This window comes from Rousettus aegyptiacus, unplaced genomic scaffold (genome assembly GCF_014176215.1).
Source record: "Rousettus aegyptiacus isolate mRouAeg1 unplaced genomic scaffold, mRouAeg1.p scaffold_m13_p_3, whole genome shotgun sequence".
Taxonomy (NCBI): Eukaryota; Metazoa; Chordata; class Mammalia; order Chiroptera; family Pteropodidae; genus Rousettus; species Rousettus aegyptiacus.
In genome coordinates, this window is record NW_023416306.1 from 11,817,239 (window position 1) to 11,836,929 (window position 19,691).

A 19,691-nucleotide genomic window follows, 5' to 3' on the forward strand; every position below is an offset into this window, starting at 1 on the left:
CCGGCTTCGGGGCCCAGCCGGTCAGCTTCAGTGCACGCGCCTCAGTGATCCCGCCTCATTTCCGTAGGAAGAAGCGCCGGGAAACATGGCGGTGGCTGCGGTTTGAATTCCAGCGGCGCCGCCAGAGTCCGAACAAGAGCTGGATTGAAGTGGGCGGGGACCTGGGGATCCGGGCGGATAGCGACCACGGGGGAACGAGTGGTGCCGCCGCCACAGACATCAATGCTTCCACCGCCTCTGTGTCCATGATGGAGTCGGTGTTGGAAGAGGACGTCACCCTCCCTGGGACTCTCAGCGGCTGCAGGTGCGGCCCGGGTTTGGGGGGTTCCAGTGGAGACTTGGGGTTTGCTCTTGAGGGTGTTTGAAGGTTTCTGGACAGGGGCGGTGTGTGGGGTGTGTATCTTGGGGGAGAGTTTCTTTGGGGACCCACCAGCCGATACTGAGTGTGGGGGACCCGGGAGTCCCGCCTGCACCACCCCTTCCTCTTGTATTTCGGTACGTACTTGGAAGAGGATATGAGGGACAGGTAAGGGGGTTTCCAAAAGAGCGGGAAGAGGGGGACCTCTTGGAGTGTGCCATTAATGGGCTGGTTTAGGGCCGGGACCTTGAGGATGCTCGATGGTTCATTCTGGTTTAGGGGTTTGCTTTCATTATGGGGAGTGTAGTTGGTTTGTCCCAACTTTGCTTGTGGGGTCATGTAGTGGCCACCAAGACTGAGGCAATGGAGGGCAGTGATTAAGAACCTTGGCTGGAGTTGAACAGAATTAGATTCAAATTCCGCCTTAAACTAGCTGTGTGACCTTGGTAGAGTAACTCGACCTGTTTTCCCTTCTGTAAAGTGGGGCTGTTAGTAATATCCACCTAACAGAGTTGGCATGAGGATTAGAGGAGAGGGTGCTGCCCAGCAAATTTGCTTAGCGGCCTGCCACCTGATCAGTGCCTAAAGAATGATCGTGTTGCCACTACCACCATCATCATCAGTAGTAATACAGATTGGGGAATAATGAATGAGAGTGGTCTCTCAATGGACCTGTCCCAAAAGGCATGTGGAGCCTCTCCTGCTAGGAAGGCCTGACAGACCTTTGCACTGCTCCAGGGCTGAGGTCCTTTGGTTGTTGGGCTCCTGATTGGACAGTAGTAGAAGGATGTGGAGAGCCTGGCTGAGAATCTGCATGTTTATCCAGGTCTGCTAGGGACAGGCTGCTGCTTTTAGTCAATAGACCCTAATTGAAAGGGTGACCATATTATTTGTTGGGCAAACCTGGACACTTTTAAGAGTGAAATGGGCACAATTAATATTTACGTCTGGGCAGCAGGTGTACCTAGGTCCAATCTTGGGCAAACCTGGACAAATGGTTACTTTGTTTATTGAGAACCTACTATGTGTGGTTCATTATGTCCCTTTCTCTTCATCTTCCTACAACTACCCCAATATATTGGGGTACGACTGCTCACCTGGATTGTCCTATTTTTCTTCATGCCTCTAATAGTCCTTTATACTGCAGCTTGAAAGCTCTTTCTAAAGTGTAAATCTGATCATCACAGTCTGCTGCTTTATATCTTTAATGCTTCTTATTGCCGTGAAGATAACGTCCATTATTATTCTCTCAGACAGCTTTTCTCATCTCAGTGCTCATTGGCCAGATCTAGCTGGGTTTCAATCCCAATTTCTGGCGTTTAACAATCCTGAGACCTTGGACATGTCCCTTACCCTCTGTGAGCCTCAGTTTTCATCATTTGTAAAGTGAGTGAGTCCAAAAGGGTTTAGCCCAGTGTCGGACTCAGAGAAGCAACTCAACAGATGATCGGATATTCTCCCTTACTGCCTCCCCCTGACTTTGCAGGACTCAAGGGCCAGGTTCCTGGCAGCTAATCTCTACTCACCTGCTTCAGACCCTCCCAGGCTCCTTTCCACATTCAAGATGAAGTTCTTGAATATGGCTTCCAAGTTCTTTCCTAATCTGACCCCATCTACTTTACAGCCTCCTTTGTCTTCCCTCTCCCTACCCTGTCTTCTTCCTAAGCAATTCCCTCTGCCTGGCTGCCAGACTCTTTGTCATGAAGGATCTTGCCTTGTTACTGCCTGGCCTGTGTACTCGCTGGTGCTGCTGCCCGGATCGCCTTCCCTTTGCCCCCTTTCCCATATTAATGTCTATTGTTTTTCAGGTCTTAGTTTAAATGTGACTGCAAGGAAGCCTTCCCTGACATTCCCCTGTCCTCTGGTGGGTCCTGTGTACTCTTCTAGCCACCTCACCCAACACCGAACCTGTCTCAGCCCTTGTTCATCTCACCGAATTTTATTGGTTAGTGTCATGCAATAGAAATACAACTTGAGGGCCATATGAATTTAAAATTTTCTAGTAGTCACATTAAAAAAGTAAAAGGAAACATGTGAAATTAATTTCCATAATGTATTGTATTTAACTCATTTCCAAATATTATCATTCTAACTTGTAAACAAAAATTATTAATGCGATATTTTATTCTCTTTTATCTTACTGAGTCCTTGAAGTCCAGCCCCTATTTTACACTTGCAGCGCTTCTCAGCTTGGATTAACCACATGTCAGGTGCCCAGATGGTCCATGTGGCTGATGACTCCTGTGTTATTGGACAGTGCAAGTATGCTGTTAACTTGTCTGTCTCCCAGGTTAGACTGGGACCTATTTGAGATCAGGGGCTGCATTTTAATCTTGGTAGCCCTCGTTCCTGGTGTCTGGCTCATAAATGGGGCTCAGTGGCTGTTTGTTAAATCACTGAATAAACAACGATCTTTCGAGGTGATAGTATTATCCCCTTTTTACAGGTGAGGGCATTGAGGCTCAGAGAGGCGAACAGTCTAGGATCCCCAAGAAGTACATGACTGAGCCAGGATTTAAATCCAGGCCTACTGATCCGAAGCCTGGATCTCATACCCTGTCCCACGAGTTCTCTGAACCTGTTCCGAGAGGGTTTCACGGAGCTGAACTGGACTTTAACACCTGTCAGAGATGTCCAGAGAGAGTTCTCCATTCGGTGGTCACAGTGGAAGAGGAAAACCCCCCTAGAATAAAATCACTTTGTCTTTTGCTAATATTTGCACTCTTCTGCTTGGTAATTTCCAAGCCCAAGTTTTGGAGACTAACCTGGACTCCAGTTTGTCCTTAGAGTTTTGCTAAATTAGGTCAGTGTGCGTCACTCTCTCCAAACCTGATCACTTCAGAGTGTCCCAGAGATCTCGAGCCCTGTGAGATATAGGCGCGGATTCCTGCCCCAGGAACCTTGCCCAAGCTACTGCCCTTTGTTAAGCCCTGCCTGGTGGCGTCTAATGAACCTGGGCTTTGTACTCAAGATGACTGGGTATGAAGCCTGCTTCAGCCAGTTATTAGATGTATTGCTTGAGTAACTAACTCACTTAACCCTTTGGAGGCTCTGTTTCTCTTCGGAGTGATAATATCTATTTTATTCGGTGTCTGGATGAAGCAAGATTGTATGTATTAAGTGCCTGGCACCTACTAGGGAGTGCATTCAATTTCAGCTATTTTTGCTATATTGTTACCATGTTGCTCCCTAATTTAGCTTCCTGGGCCCAGCTTGTTCATCTATATAGTATCCTCTGTTACATGGCCGTTAAGTGCTTGCTGTCTGCCTAGGGGCAGATGGAAAAAGAAATGTTTTCCTGTAAGTTTGTAATTTCCTAAGAGTTTGTACACAGTTTATTTATGCTTTCTCAGGCAAAGCATACCTTTAGGAATTTTGTAGGAGGAGGCTGAGAAAGAGAATGACCTTGGATCAAGGGGTACCCTTTGGCTGTCACCTTGGATCAGGGGTACCCCTCGTCATTGGTGTAAGCTCAGTGAGGGCAGGGAGCACATCTGGCTTATTACTCAGTATATTTTTAGACCCAGAACTTTGGCACATAGTAGAGGCTCAATAAATATCTGCGGACTATATCAATTTTGTTCAGTCTCTCTTTGAAAAGATAAACATAGCTCCATATTTAGTAGGGAAATGCTGCTTCATAATCACGGAGATTAGTGCACACTCAGTCTCAACTGGTACAGTCTTTCTGGAACACAATTTGGCATTATCTATTAACATGAAAAATATGCCTGCAGGTTTTTTTTTTAACGACTTTTTTGAAATATAATTTATATGCCGTTAGGTTCACCCATTTAAAATATACTATTTAATGATTTTCTAGTGTATTTACAAACTTGTGCATCCATCACCATAATCTAATTTTAGAACATTTTTATCATTCAAAAAAATGTGCCCATTAGCAGTCACGCCCTGTCTCAGTCAGTTTGGGCTGCTCTAACAAAAGTACCACAGACTGGGTGACTTATAGACCGCAGTAATTGATTGCTCACCAGTTTAGAGGGATGGAAGTCCAAGATCAGGGCGCCAGATTGTTCAGGTTCTGGTGAGACCCTTACCTAGGTTGCAGACTGCTGACCTCTCATTGTATCCTCATGTGGAAGAGAGTAGAGGGAGGAAGCAAGCTCTCTCTCAGCTCTTCTGAGACCCCTAATCTCATCATGAGTCTCTACCCTCATGACCTCATCTAATCCTAACGACCTCCCAAAAGCTCCACCTCCTAATGCCGTCACATGGAGAGGGCAGGATTTCAGAACCTGAGTTTTGTGGGGGCACAAACATCCAGTCCATAACACTTCTCATCTCCTTCCCCCACTGCAGCCCTAGGCAACCACAGTCTGCTCTTCGTCTGTAGAGTTGCCCATTCTGCACATTTCGTACAGATGGGATCTTACAACGTGTCTTTTGTGAGGTTTGTCCATGTTGTAGCATGTGTCAGTACGTCATTCCTTTTTATGGTTGAATAATAGCTCATTATATACATGTTCCACATTTTGTTCATTTGTTGATGACATTTGGGTTATTCCTACTCTTTTGGCTATTAGGAATAATGCTGCCGTGAACATTTATTTGTATACAAGTTTTTATACGGACATACGCTTTCACTTCTCTTTGGGTGTACACCTGGGAGCGGAATTGCTGGGTCAGACGGTAACACTTCGTTTAACGTTTCGAGGAACTGTCCAACTCTTTTCCAAAGTAGCTACATCATTTTATATGCTCATCAGCAGTATGTGAGGGTTCTGTTTCTCCATAGCCTCACCAACATGTGTTATTGTCTGTCTTTTTGATTATAGCCAGTCATCTTGGGAGATGTGACATCGTATCTCTTTTGGTATTGATTTGCATTTCCCTAATGACTAATGTCGAGCATTTTTTTCTTGTGCTTATTAACTATTTGTATATTTTCAAATCCTTTGCCCAATAAAAAAAATGTGTTTATGTTTTGACTCAGCAATTCTCATTATCTGTCCTCAAGAAATCCTCATACCGTGTGCACAATAAGACCCACATGAGGATATTTGTGCAGCATTGTTTGTAAAAGGAAGAACTTGGAAGGAAATTGAATTACCATCAGGGTGTTGGGTAAATACAGACTTTCAAAAGTGTCTTTCAGACTTACCCATTGGCAGCTCATGAAATTCAATTTAGTCAGTTGCATCCAGATTTTTAAAAAAATGGAATAGAAGAGAATAGAAAACATTTCAAGAATTAAGCATAACATCTTTCCTTCTGTGGATTATGGGCAATAAAATTTGACAAGTAGTGCTGTAGAATGCGTTGTAGGAGTTAAAAACATTGAGGTAGATCTCTTTGTGCTGTCATGAAAACACCTTTAGGACACATTAAGTGAAGAAAAGATGTTGCAGAATAACATAGACAGTTTGATTGCATTTATTTTTAAGCCACAAAATAAAACTATGTCTCTATGTATGTAAATACATAGAAGAAGTTCTGGAAGGCTACATGTCTTGCCGATAACAGTGGTTACCTCTTAAGATGGGAGTGAGGAGTAGTCAAAGAGAGCTGTAGGCTTATCTATATTTTTGTGTTTATATATTTCTTATCTAAGACTAAGCAACATAGAATGACCAATGAATTGCTGAAAGACAAACTAAACTTGTTGGTGTAATTGTTTTCTGAACGTGATGTCCAGTCCCACTCATGACCCTCATAGCACTTTACCAATAAGGCGCTTAGGCCTTGTTGGGCCTGGGATGTGAATGTACAGGTGCAGAAAGATATCGCTCCATCTGAGTGGCTGTAGAGCAAGGTAGGAGGATGAGGTGGGTAAGCTCAGGTGAGTGTCCATTCATTTACTCGACACAGAGTTTGTTACTCGACAAACAGCAGCTGCAGTGGCTCTCTGCTCTGTGCTGGGCAAGCCCTGGAGATCCTCGGCCTCGCTTCTTCCTGACCTCGCCACAGCCCCCTTTAGGGGGGTATTAGTGGCGCCAGGGTGATGTGGAGGCTAAGAGCGTGGGCTCTGAAATCAGGCCAGCTTGGGTTTCGCAGCTTATTAACTATTCTGGGCTTCTGCTTCCTCATTTTAAGAAATGGCAACATTTAAAAAAAAAAACTACCACCTACCACAGAAGGGCTGTGGCGAGCTTTAAATGGGGGGCTGCCCGTCCTGTCCTGAGTGATGCCCGCTCAGCGTGGGTGCCCCACAGGGTAGGCTTGTTAGCGGTTATGCTGTTTTTTTTTTGTTGGATTTTGGTCTCAGCTTTGCCACAAACATTTTGTGATTTTTGAGCAAATAAGTTCTTTTCCTTTTCTGGGCCTTAGTTTTCCCCATCTATACCATGATAAAACCATAGCTAAGCCCTCGTCCTTTGCTTGGATGGTTTTCATTTCTCGTGAGGCTCCATGAAGCCCCAGCTTTAGTTCTTAGGCTAAAATGAGTGATCAGAACGGGAAGAGGGAGCTACCTTGGAGCTGGAGGGGTGGCGGGAACTGACTGCAGTGTGCAGATGGCAGATACATTGCATTTTAAAGATGGGCAGGTAAAGCCCGAGTGGAAATTTGACAGGAACCAGATAGGAATTTCTGCATGACATAATGGTTTCTTCTAAGATGTGGGATGTCAAATTCATTTTTCTTTTATTTATTTATTTATCTATCTATCTATCTATCTATCTATTTATTTTAGGTGAAGCAACCCTTGTTTGACCTCACAGATTGCAAGGGCCTTGTCAGTTTACAATCCCTTATTTTTTATTTTTTTATGCCTACAGCACCTGGTCTTCCTAGGTGGTCTCCCATCCAAGTACTAACCAGGCCCGACCCTGCTGAGCTTCCAAGATCAGATGGGATCGGCCTTGTTCAGGTTGGCATGGCTGCAGGCTCAAATTCATTTTTCAAACTATTGTTTGCCTCTTGGAGGCTTGTCTAAGTCCAGATTCTTTGGCTTTGCCTGCCAGGTGGTTTTCAACCACGACTGATCTTGGCTTAAGTAATTGATGGGCCATTTCAGCCTGCGAGAGTGATTCAGTGGCTGCGGCGGGGGGGGGGGGGGGGGGGGGACCTCAGACCCGTCACCTGGTGTGTGCCCTCGGGCTTCTGGGTCACCATCTGCAGAAGGCGGTGGTTGAACTTGATTTTAATTTTTAAAATTCAGTTTAGAAAATGGAGTTTGTCCTTGTGGTGCTTATTGGAGGAAATTGAGAATTATAGAAAATTCAAATGGAGGAAAATACCTCTCATTTTCCTACAAATGACGATTTTTAATATTTTCTTTGTCTCATCATGTATTTGTAGCCGACTTAACTTCCCGGAACGATTTGAGGTATATGTGTATTTTTTTCTTAATTGAGGGCATAGTCTACATAAGTTTTTTTTCCAACTATTTTTATAGCAGACATTTTACGTAATCATTCCCATGATGTTGGAATTTTATGCTATCCAATTTTTTCTTGGCCTTTGTCTTGGAGATGCATTCCAACTTTAAAGTCTGGTGATCGGGCAAAATTGTCTCAGGAGCAGAGTGGACTTAGATTTAGACGTAGGGAAAGAGCAAACTGCTAAGAGGTCAGGCTGAGCGTCCATCAGCTTCTAGTTTACAGCTTGGGACAGGAAAGCATCACTGGGGTTTAGGCATGAAGGGCTTGGATTCTGGACGTGGTTCGCCACTTACCTATCACGTGACACTGGCTGAGCCACTGACATTATCTGGGTCTTCGTGCCTCCCTGTGAAACATGCATGGATGCTCAGGGATTTGGGTAGCGCTCACGTTGGTAAATCCTATATAAATTACTAAGCACTATATGTTTCGAGTTGACAGAGATATTGTGCTCCCATTTACGGGTACCCACAATATGTCAGGGACCTTGCTGGATGCTTTGTGTCTTGTTTAATTGTCAGTCACTCTGAAGTAGCTGCTCTTCTCCTTTCGCAGATGAAGGAAGCAAAGCTTGGAGAAGGATGTGGCAGAGCTTAGAACAGAACCCAGGGCGACGTCTTTTGTGTTGAACCACACCTCCTATTATGGTTGAGTTTTGTATCAATGTCACCAGATCTTCACTGAACCTGTTTTTATAATTTGCCCAGTAAAACTTGGATCAGTGAATTTTGCGTTTTTGTTTGACGTTCTTAAAGCATCTGAATTGGTGCCCGATTCTTGGAAGCTTACTTTTTGGTTGTGATGGGCATTTTAGTAATCTTAATGGCAAAAACAATAGATGTTTCTTATTGAGCATTTATTATGTACTAAGCATTTATTTACATTAACTCACTTAATCTTTACAGCTAGAGGGTGGTATCCCCATGTAACAGATTAAGAAATTGAGACCCAGAAACTTAAATGGCTTGTATTTGGCACAATGCCTCTGCACCTACCACACATGTAGCACACAGAACACTTGATGCGTGAGAGCATGAGTGAATGAATGAATGAATGGCCAGCTTTACTGGAGGTCCCTCAGCTGTTAAGTGTTAGAGCCAGAGTTCAGCCTTAACCTCCACACTGCTTGCCTCCTGGGTAGCTCAGCTCTCAGCCAAGGCCTTGTGGTTGTCATGTGCAGTCTTGGCAGTCTTCACAGTCTGTTGTTTAAACGCTAACTCATCTCTTATGCACATGTTCTCTCCTAGTGGCCTTGTCCCCAAGTTACCAGATGACCTGGATGGCATCAGCCCCATCGCCGGTTTGGGAAATGGTGGTAAGTACACACAGCTGGGTGTTCTCTTGAGTAAGAACAAGGGGAGTAGACACCAGACCATGAGAGCCTGGGGCCTTGAGCCTGGAACGAGGCTCTCATGCCTCTGGGCCCAGACCTGCCTGGGCCTGGCTAGTTGCTTCAGTAGGTGCTCAGTATTTTATACATCTATTCATGTCCTTTCATAAACACTGGAGTAGAGGAATTGATGTCCTTTAGGCCATATTTCTTGCTGCCAAGCTAGTAGGTATTCAGTCAGTGAACCTAGTGACCGCATGGAGGCTGGGCATCTGATTGGTGACGAGGTGAGGCCTGCCGAGTGGCTGGAGGCCCAGGAGAGCCGCTTTCGTGTCTCACGGCCTTCCTGGCAGGCCGCAGGGCTCCATTGGCCGTCGGAGACCCAGCATTCCCACATGGACGGGCCTGCCCCTCGCAGACAAACAGCTGGTTAGACCCCAGGAGACGGCGCTGAGTACATGAGCAGTCTATTGTGGTTAATCTGGGTGATGGGGAGATTTCTGCTCTGCAGTGTGAAGTTTGCTAAGCGTTCTTCACGATTTTTGTTTCAGAAAAAAGTGAAAGCCACCATAAGTATCAGTGGGAAGTGCTAACAATTTGACTTGTTGAAATATCTTAGTGATATTTTGATTTGTGTTTTTTCCTCTTCTCCAAAGTGATGAGATGTGTGCAAATGGAAGAAGTTTTTAGAGGCGATAATGAAAGTGTCACAAGGTTTCTTTCTGGAGAAAACTTTAGCTTGCAGGCCACTCTCGGGTTTGCCTTCAGAACATGTTAACTCTGAACACAAGCCCAACAATTCTAGTTCCTACTCTTCTCGCCCACAGGCGGTTAGAAGCAGAACACTGCTAGGCCCGCTGCTTAATTCATCCCACGTGTTCGTCTGCTTCATGCCAGGCTCTGGGCCGAGCACTGGGAATAGCCATGAACAGGTTACGGTCAAGCCGAGAAGACAATTAAACAAAGAATTATTGTCGGGGGGGGGGGGGGGGAGGAGTAAAGGTGCTATGAGATGGAGAAGAGGGAGATTGACCCTGGGGAATAGAGGAGGTGGGTCAGGCCAGTTTCCCAAGAAACTGATACTGGCGCCACGACTTAGAGAATGAATAGGACCTAGATAGTGCCACAGGTGACAGAGTATGTCCCGTCTGGGGAACAGGGCTGGCGCCCAGGGCTCTTCACAGTCGCCCTGCCCGACCCCCGAACCTCTGCTCTGCGGATGGTCTCAGCACCGTGTCCGCTCCACCTCCGGGCCTGTGCACGGCAGTTCCTTCTTCCTTTTGGCCCCTCCCGCGTCTGCCTGCCGCCTTTCGAAGGCTCGGCTCAGGCCTCACTGCCTTTGTTTCTCCTCGGGCTGACTTAGGTGCACTGTCCTCTCTGAGCCTCATGGATTTCACTCCGCTTATTCCTGTTGGCTACTTAAAAAATACCCAGAACGGGTCCACTTCTGAATCCCTCATACCCCTGCCGCCCGGGTCTGGGTACCGTGCCCCAGGTGATCCCGGTGCCCTGTCTCCTCGTTCCTAAGCGCCCTCCAGGCTTTCCTCGGCGAGGCAGCGGAGGGAGCCTGCAGGAACCGAAGCCCTTGGTGTTGTTCCCCTGCTCCGTGTGCGTTGTGGGCTCCGTGGGCTCCTCGGGGTCCTGCGAAGAGCCTGCAGAGCCATGCACGCCCGTCCCCCGGTAGCTGGCTCACTCCTCGTCTGTCCCCTTTGTTTCCTGCCCTCCAGTCCATCAGCGTCACGGCTAGTCCTCAGATCCACTGGACAGGCTCCTACCTCAGGCTTCTCCCTTTGCCCTTTGTCGTCAAGTCTGCCCAGATGTCACCTCAGTGAGACCTTCCGTAATTTAACCACTTTACTTAAAATTGCGGTCCACACCCCACCTTTGGTATGTCCTGTCCTTATCCGCTTTATTTTTCTCTATAGCATTTATCATGTTTTAGCACACTATATAATTGCCGTATTATTTTATTGTCTGTCTCCTCTTCCTGGAGTATGAGTTCCATTTATTTGCTTCGTTTCCTGACGTAGCCACATCCAGAATGCTGCCTAGCAGAGAAGCAGCACTTCGTGCATGTTTGTCGGAAGAATGCTTTCATTCACTCACCACGCATTTCCTCAACACCCAGAAAGTGCCGTGCCCTTTGTGCAGCCCAGGTTCGTTTCCATCTCTGGCCTGCGAGATTGGGGACCTTGGGTGCAGGATCGGTGTCTCCTTCACTGTTGTTTCTCCAGCACCTCACGTGGTGCTTGGCACAGAGGGAGGGGTGTGATCACCATTTGCTGAATTAAAGAAGCTGTGGAAAAATTTGGGTTTTGGCAAAGTCTTTAATTATTCCGAAGCAGGGATCGGCAGTTTCGGACTCACCGCCTGCTTTCGAAAGTAAGCATTTATGGGAACACAGCTTCTTTGTTTATGAATTGGCTGCGGCTGTTTTTTGTGCTACAACAGAAGAGTTAGTAATATACTTGTAACAGAATCTAGGCTTTACGCGTAGCCTACAAAGCCTCAAGTATTTATAGTCTTGTGTCTTAAGAAAAAGTTTGCCAACCTCTGCTCGTAAATCGGTTCGACTTGCTTTGCTTTAATTGCTGACATGTGACGATGATATCCTGGTCAGCAAAATAGTCTCATCACAAGCAGTAAGGAAGTACGTATCAGGACCACCTGCTTTGCGTCATGCCCAGTGCATTTTCTGGGCTCATGCTCTGTCTGACACACCCATTAGTACATCGGGGCTAGGGTAAGTAATTTGTCACTATTTGAAATCTAATGGTTTAGAGCTTTCCTTAGACTCAAATCGGTAAATCATGACACAGGAAGTACCAGCAGGACATGCTGTGGAAGCTCTTCACATTGTTTTTGTCTCTGGGCTTATTCCCTAATAAGGGTGCTGGGCAATTTGCATACCATGATTTCTCTGTTTTACCTTTTTTACAGTGCTCCCAAATGTGTCAGAAGAAACGGTGTCTCCCACCAGAGCACGGAACATGAAGGACTTTGAAAATGTAAGTGGAGATACCAAGGTCCTATCCCTAGCAAATCCTGTCTGCTGCCGCCGTCCAAGCGGACCCAGGAGAGGGAGCTGTGTTCAAGAAGCGTCTAAGCCGGATAATGCCAGAGTTGCGGGGAATGCTGGGTCTCGTGGGCATCGTCTGTGTGACCGTCCAGACGCACGCGGTCGGCCCCTTCATATGCAGACCGGTCACGAGGTCTGACAGGATCAGCAGTTTCCCGCTGGGGGAGGGGGGTGCACTTCTGGTGTCCCGATGTACAGTTGAGAGGCGCTCGCATGTGTCCAGGGCTTTCCAGAATGTCGGGCGCCTTATTTATAGTCCCCATTTAATCTTTGCTACAACTCTATGAGGTATTGCGTATTATCCCAATTGACAGATAAGGAACCTCATCATTCTGAAGTGGCAGAGCTGGGATTTGAATCTAGGTTCTTAATGGCTCCAAAGCCATAATTCTTTCCACCGCATTAGGCCGCCTCCTTGCATCTCATAGGCTTTGTCTTCGTTGCTCTTGCACGAACCGTGAGCGGCCCGGACCCGGGGCCGGGCGGTCCTGGTCTGAGAGTGGGTTATTCGGTGATCGATTTGGCTCCCGTGCTTCCTGTCTTCCAGCGCTGTGTCTTTCATCTGTTAGTGGAGGAGGTTGGTTGTCAAGTAACAGGGAAATAAGGTTATTTTCCCAGTTCCAGATCTCCTTCACAAGCTACCTGTTCAGCGCTCTCATTTATCATGGGAGGAATTAGACCCGTCTTCATTTGTAACCAAATGAAATCCATACTATGCAAGACACGGGAGACATTGATCAGAGGGAAGAGGGAGGCCGCAGACAGAGGGACGTTCCACAATTGTGTTTCTCTCTCCCCAGTTGTTTTCACAGAACAGAGCAGTGCCGTCTCTGGATTTAATTTAGAATACTCATTACTGCTAATAGTTATCTGCAAGCCACCAGTGGCCAATTGAAGAAATGACTTGTCAGATCTCTAATGGAAACAAGTAATTTCTGAGCTTTGAGTTGTTATAATTTCAACTGTACAACTTGATCTATGCTGTGGGGTCTTGGGCCTCAAACGAATGAGATTTGATTATTTTACATCGTGTATAATTAAAATGTACTGTACTATTAAATGGTTGTTCCTGTTTTATCATAAGTGTAATAATAGTTGCTTCTTATTGAGCTCTTGCTCTGAGCTGGGCACTTGAAGCGTTAGGCTCCTCATGTATATTACATTAATATTAAAGCAGCTTTGTAAGATACAGAGTTATTTAATTTACGAGGAGCATAGTTTTGGATTGTATTTCTTGGTGGAAAGTTTAATAGAATCTTAGACTTTTGGTTTCACATTGTATTGTCTGCCTTTGAACCGGGAGGAATCCTAGAGTTGAATCCAACCGTCTGCATTACACGTAGGGGAAACTGAGGGCCAGGGATGCGAGGCGGCAAGGCCATTGTCAGAGGTGTCCGTGCCGCCGCAGGACCACAGCCTCTGGGGCCACGTCCGCTGGGCGACCTTGGGCCGGTCACTCAACCTTTCCGTACTTTCTGTTCTCGGAAATCGGCGTGGTAATCATTACCACTTCATAGTGCCATTGTGAGGACTGAACGAGAGAATCGCGGTGAAGCCCATACGTCCAAGAGGGTCCCTTTCGTGTGTCAGCTCTTGCTCGTCCTTATTGTCATTGGTTTAGTTGTTATGGTCATTTTTTCCTACTTCTTCAAGTGATTTAAGTTTCCCTTGCTCAGACGTGTTCTTGATGACCTAAGTACTAAAGGCAAGGGAGGGCCTTCTGTGCCAATATGTTTTAGGATTTATGTTTTTTCTTTATGACCGTGGTCTTTTGGCTACTGTTAGGTTTTTATGGCATTAGTATTTTTTACTATAGCATTTTCAAGGCCAAATTCTGGAGTTGAAATTGAAGTGACCACATTGTTCTCAGTGTCTCCCTTTTAAGTCTTTATAAGTCACTGAATATTTTCATCTGGCCTGAGCTACCAAATGCATGATTTCTATTTCTATGTTGAGGTAGTCTGAACTTTCTGTGGGATGCTTTTTAAGAACTGCTCTTGGCATCTAATGCTAATTTTAAAGTTAACATGCATATTAACGAGAAGGCTGGAATACTTTTCTTTTTTTTTTTAGGCGAGGCAACCCTTGGTTGACCTAACAGATTGCAAGGACCTCGTCAGCTTACAATCCCTTATTTTTTTATTTTTTACTCCTACAGCACCTGGTCTTCCTAGGTGGTCCCCCATCCAAATACTAACCAGGCCCGACCCTGCTTAGCTTCCGAGATCAGATGGAATCAGGCTTGTTCAGGGTGGCATGGCCGTAGACAAGGCTGGAATACTTTTGATTTAAAGGAGAAACTTATGATTTCTCTTACTCTAGTCTCAGATGATGGATATCTGAACATTAGGGTCTCTTAGCTAGGGTCTCCTTTTGGTTTTGCTTAGAGATCATTCATTCATTAATAAATATTTTTAAATGTTTTAAAATATATACCCTGTGCCAGGCAGTGTCAAGGGCTAGGGAATTTGCAGTAAATAACCAGGTACGTCTCCCTGTCAAGAGGCTCACATTCTGTCTGGGGAGATGGATAGGAAAATAGTGCAGTGATAGAGGTGGGTATAGGGTGCTGTGAATCCTACCCTGGAGGATTCAGGGAAGCCTCCCTGGAGGAGGTGTTTCTTGAGTTGGGTCATTAGGGACAGGGAGGGATTGGCCAAGGGGAGAGAACTGGGAGAGCATGCCAGGTACAAGGACTCACATGTGCAAATGTAGAGAGAGGCATAATGGGGTGTGGTGAGGCTAGGGAATTGTGAGTTCCCTGTGGCTGGAGGGAGACTACATGCGGGGGCCTGAGAGTGGTGAGGCCGTAGAAGTGGGCAGGGGTCAGTGGGCAGGGGTGGGTTCCTGCAGGAGCTCGTATGTTACGCTGCTTCGTTTGAGTTTGTCCTGAAGGCGAAGGGGAGCCAGCCATAGATTTTAATCTGGAGAGGGAAATGACCGGAATTTGCTTTCAAATCACCCAGGCTGGGGCCTGCAAGGAGCGAGCGAGGCTGGTGGCAGTGGGATCAGTTAGGAGGCTGCTGTGTGCGGCGTGGGGAAAGGGGTGATGTTGGAGCCGAGGGATGGGGGTCGAGAGACGTTTAGAAGAAAGTCAGAGTTTCAGAGCCGGAGGAGCTTGGGAGTCACTGCTAGAAGCAAAGCCGTGATCAATAAATGTCCTTGTGCACGTATCTTCTCACAGTTACGCGATGGCTTTCTGAGGGTGAATTCTGCTGCTCGTGTCTCTCGCCCGCCTGCCCCGAGGTGCCGGTGTTGTGTCCTCGTTCCTTTTTGTTGATTCTTGGTCTTACCTGAGGTCATCAGTCAAATTTATCTATGGCGGGTAGGAGGTTCACATCTTCGTATTTGCTCTGTAACATCTATGCTGGGGGTTACTTATTACTGCCAGGGACTAGGTCCCCTAGCCACCCCACCCCCCACTTGTGTGGCCCTAAAACTTTAGAAGGATCTCAGTATGTGGATATGACAGGGACTTGGGAATGAGCAGAACTGGGTTTCAGGTCCGGCTTTAGCACTTACTAAAGTGCCAAGGCCTGTGACCTTGGTTAGGTAACTTCTAGAACCTCGTTTGTAAAGTGGGGCTAATGTCATCTTGTATTCAGAGTTGGTAGGAAGAGCGTGTGCGTGTCGGTGTGGAAAGCCCTGGCCTGAATCCGGCCCGCGCTCACTCTCACCTGGAGGTTCTGCTCCATCCATTTTTAGTCTCTGCTGGACCTTCCGTGATGCTCCTCTGACCTTGGAGTGAAAGCCCTTCTTGCCGTGGGCCGTGGGGTCAGCAGGTGCCTCTGTCACGGCGCGCCGTGCTCCGGCCACACGGGCTGCTGTGCTCAGCCACGCTGGCAGGGCCTTCACCGCCGTCCTGTCCTCGGCAGGCAGGCCCCTCCACCCTCACGCCTCAGCTTTGACGTGACCCTGTGAAAGAGGGCGTCCCTAACTCCCTTCCCCAACTCACGGGGACCCCCAATACGTCTTTTATAGCAAGCACCGAGTACCCCGTCTTTTCCGCCACGGATCTTATGACTGTCGACGTATTTGTTTATTTGTGGACTTAGTGAACCTGTGTCTCCTCTACGCGATCCCTAATGCTCAGCACTGAGCCTAGCAAGATCGTAGGCACTTCATAAATATGTGTTGATTAAACGAACGTGTGACCTTCTGTAAGATACTAAACCTGTAACTTTTGGTTGCCTTATCTGTAACGTGGGAAAAATAATGTTTATCACATAGGGCGCGGTGAGGATTGAGTAACATACGCTTAGGACAGTAGCTGTGCCAGGTCTTCAGCAAATGGGGCGGGTGCTGTCATTGGTAACACAGCGGCTGGAGACGGCCCAGCTGCAGGGAGGTGGTGCTCGTAATCAGGGTGGGGGCCTGGGGAGCCCGGGTCGGGAGAGCACGCGGTCACCAGGGCAGGGCCGCGGTTAGCGCAAGGCGAGGGAGCAAGGACCGGGAGGGACGCAGGACCGTGGCAGTGGCTGAGGACAGTCTGCAGCTGGCAGAGTGGGCGCTGTGTCCACTCTGATGCTGGCCCGACCGCGCCAGGGCCCTTGGAACCAGGTGCGGTTTATGGCTGGTGGGGGTGTCTGGCAGTGTCGAGTACGGGGGTTCGTTCCTGTGGTAGGGTGGCCTCCTGCTTACTGCATTGACTGAGTTCTCATACCTCTGCACACCCTGGCCGTGCCCTCCAAAAACCAGGCCAGATGGTGGGCTGGGCAGCGTCAATTTTTACAATGTTTTTGAAGGCCATTTGGAAAGAGATTTTGATAGTCACAAAAAAAAATATTACTCTTGAGCCCAATAATCCATTTTGGAAAAATTTATCCTAAGGAAACCACCCAGTGGAAAGAAAAAGCTCTGTGCGTGAAGGTGTTTGTTGCCACATTGTGTATAACTGTGAAAAATTGGGAACAGGGGAATTATATTTTACGTTTGTTATTTCTTTGGCTCTTGAAATAAGCTTGTGATGAAGGTATTTCACAGATGAGGAAGTTGAGGCTAGAGAGATTAAATGACTTGCTCATGAGCTTGGTTTGACTGAGAAACTTGAAGCCTGGTCTTTCTGATTATAAAACCTGTACACTTTCCATTAGATCACAATGAATGCATAAATGAGAGAATTGGTGAAATAATTGACTGAATCAGTTCAGTAGAATTGAGTGCAGTCATTTTATGTTATAATTACATGTAATTTTGCAACAACATGAAAAATATTTAATAGGAGAAAGCAATGGAATATCCACATTCACTTAGGTTATAATTTTATGAAAAAAATGTATATTCATGAGCAAAAGCTGAAAAGAATATAACGTTGATTTCATAAGGTATGCTAAGTATTGTTTGGGGCTCAGTTTTATTATTCTGTTATTGCTATAGTACCGATTGTTAGTAAATAGATGTTTGTTTAGGAATAGTTTTCTCGATGATTTGAAGGCACCAGGGAGAGTATTAGAATCACAAACTATTTCCAAATGTCCTCCTCATTTTACTAACCTCACTGAGCTGCTTGCTGCTGGCAGAGTTATCGTACACGCGTGATTGTTTAGCAGAGACGAACTCTGGACAGTGAGAGTGTGTGGTTTTTGCGATGTCCAGTGAGCGGTCTAACAGTTTTTGGCCTTTCCAAGAGGATGAAAGTTGGTGGTGGCCCAAAGATGTGTTTCATGAGGGCTCCAGTGAGAAATGGATTCCTTTTGAAAGCCACCTGTGTGTCCTGCCTGCTAACGCCAGGCTCTGCCAGGTGCTTTAGCTCCTTTGGTTGTCACAACACCCCTATGAGGTAATTGACCTTTATCCTCACGTTACAGGTGAGCCAACAGTGGCTAAGAGGCGTTAAATAATTTTCCTGAGGTCATATGGCTCACAAGTGGCAGCGTTGGGAATTCAGCCCGTTCTGCTGACCCCAGGGCCTTGCTCTTAGCTCTTGCTACCTCAAGTGGAAGCATGATCTGGTGGCCGAGGTTCAGTTTTGGAGGCCCAGGCCCCTGCCAGCCACTGAAACCGATCGCCAGAGTGAGGCGCCTTGCTTGGGTTTCAGTTGGGGCAGGCCTGGTTGGAGTCGCCGTGATTCTTTTTCATGTTATTGATTTTTGGTTTTCTTACCCTTTTGGTTTTCTAGACTAGGCAAGGTTTTTGATAGGCAGTGGGAGGAAGCCAGAATGGCTGACTAGCAGCTCCATCAAAGTGGGGCCCCCGCCAGCTTCAGAAAGCGCCACCCCGTAATCACGTTGGGATGCTTCCCATGGCAGATGGCCGCAGGTCCACAGTACCGCTTGGGTTCCGAGGTCTGGAATGTGGCACATACAGCCCTGTGTTACTTACTTTTGAGCATTAGGTTTCTGAGTCATATTTGGTGGGTTTTCTTTTTCTATATGGAGGTATTTATTTCCTGCTGTGTGGTAAGCTGTTTTCAGTTTTTCTAGTTCAAGTTGTTTAAATTTCTTGAACTTATTTCTCTTAGAGGAAAAAGTACAAATGAGAAGAATAGTAATAATATGTTTTAAGTTCTTATGCTGTGCTAGGCACAGTACTAAATGTTCTAATTAATTTCTTCTAATCCTTATAATAGCTCTATGAAATAGGCATTATGATAATCCCATTTTTATAGATAAAGGAACTGAGGCATATGGAAAAATGAACTCGATTAAAGTCATACAGCTGGTAAGGTGGTCTGGATTGTATTCATTCATTAATTTATTCATTCATTTAACAAATGTTGATTGAATGTCTGCTGTGTTCTAGGTACTGTGCTAAAACCTCAGGGGAAATAGCCATGAACAGATAACGTTCCTGCCCTCAAGAAGTGGATTATGTTCATATAATAAGCATGCTAACAAGTAATAAATGTGTCAGTAACTAAGGTGATTATGGATTGCGAAAAGTTCTAGCAAGGAAACAGGGCGAAGCGTTAGAGCATGACTTGGTGGAGGTGGTAGAGATGGGGACCACTTTAGACTGGACAGTTAGAAAGGGCCTTTCCGCATCTGTGACATTTGAGCTGAGATGGGACGGATGAGACTGAGCCACCCTAGCAAGCGCTGTAAGAAGGGCTGTGCGGGCAGACAGGGGCTTGGCTGAACTGAGGACCAGAAGAGAGGCCAGCGAGGCTGGAATATTGTGAGCAAGGGAGAGGGTGGTACATGATGAGGCTGTTGAGACGGGCGGGAGCCGGATCATGTAGTGCTTTGTAGCCAGGGCAGGGAGTTCTATTCTGAGTGATGGAGAGAGAACAAAGCAGTGGAGTGATATGAGCCAGACCTGTCTGATGCTGGTGGCTCCTCGCATCACACTGCCTTCAAGAAATCCTTACACTTGTTTGTCCACCCATCCAGCCATTGGGTATTTAGTAAGTGTCTCTTATGTTTCAGACTAGAATGCACAAGAAGATATGGTTCCTGATCTCAGAGACAGTTTGGGTAAATAACTGCTATGATGGAGAAGGTGGAGGCTGTGTGGAAACATTTATAAGGGTCCCCATTCCAGCCTGGTGGGGGCTGTCAGAAAAAACTTAATGAGGAAAAAGATGTTAAAACAGAGAACTAGAATGGCATTGTCATGGAAAAGATCGTGCTCATTTTTCAT

At 46.4% G+C, this 19,691-nt stretch overlaps 1 protein-coding gene and 2 pseudogenes across 3 annotated transcripts in view; 1 reads left to right on the forward strand and 2 right to left on the reverse strand.

Moving 5' to 3' along the window:
- Positions 1-19,691, forward strand: part of CDK5RAP2 (CDK5 regulatory subunit associated protein 2) — a 156,725-nt gene continuing 137,034 nt past the window's right edge. For 2 of the 3 annotated variants that reach the window (XM_016155936.2, XM_016155938.2), the window contains exons 1-3: positions 1-304; positions 8,949-9,016; positions 11,972-12,039. In XM_016155936.2, coding sequence (XP_016011422.2) covers positions 246-304; positions 8,949-9,016; positions 11,972-12,039 — 195 coding nt within the window. In that variant the 5' untranslated portion in view covers positions 1-245. Of the gene's footprint in view, positions 305-8,948; positions 9,017-11,006; positions 11,188-11,971; positions 12,040-19,691 lie in introns of those variants that run through there. The other variant, XM_016155937.2, reaches the window with a different exon arrangement.
- LOC118601005 lies at positions 7,087-7,205 on the reverse strand (annotated as a pseudogene).
- LOC118600627 lies at positions 14,260-14,378 on the reverse strand (annotated as a pseudogene).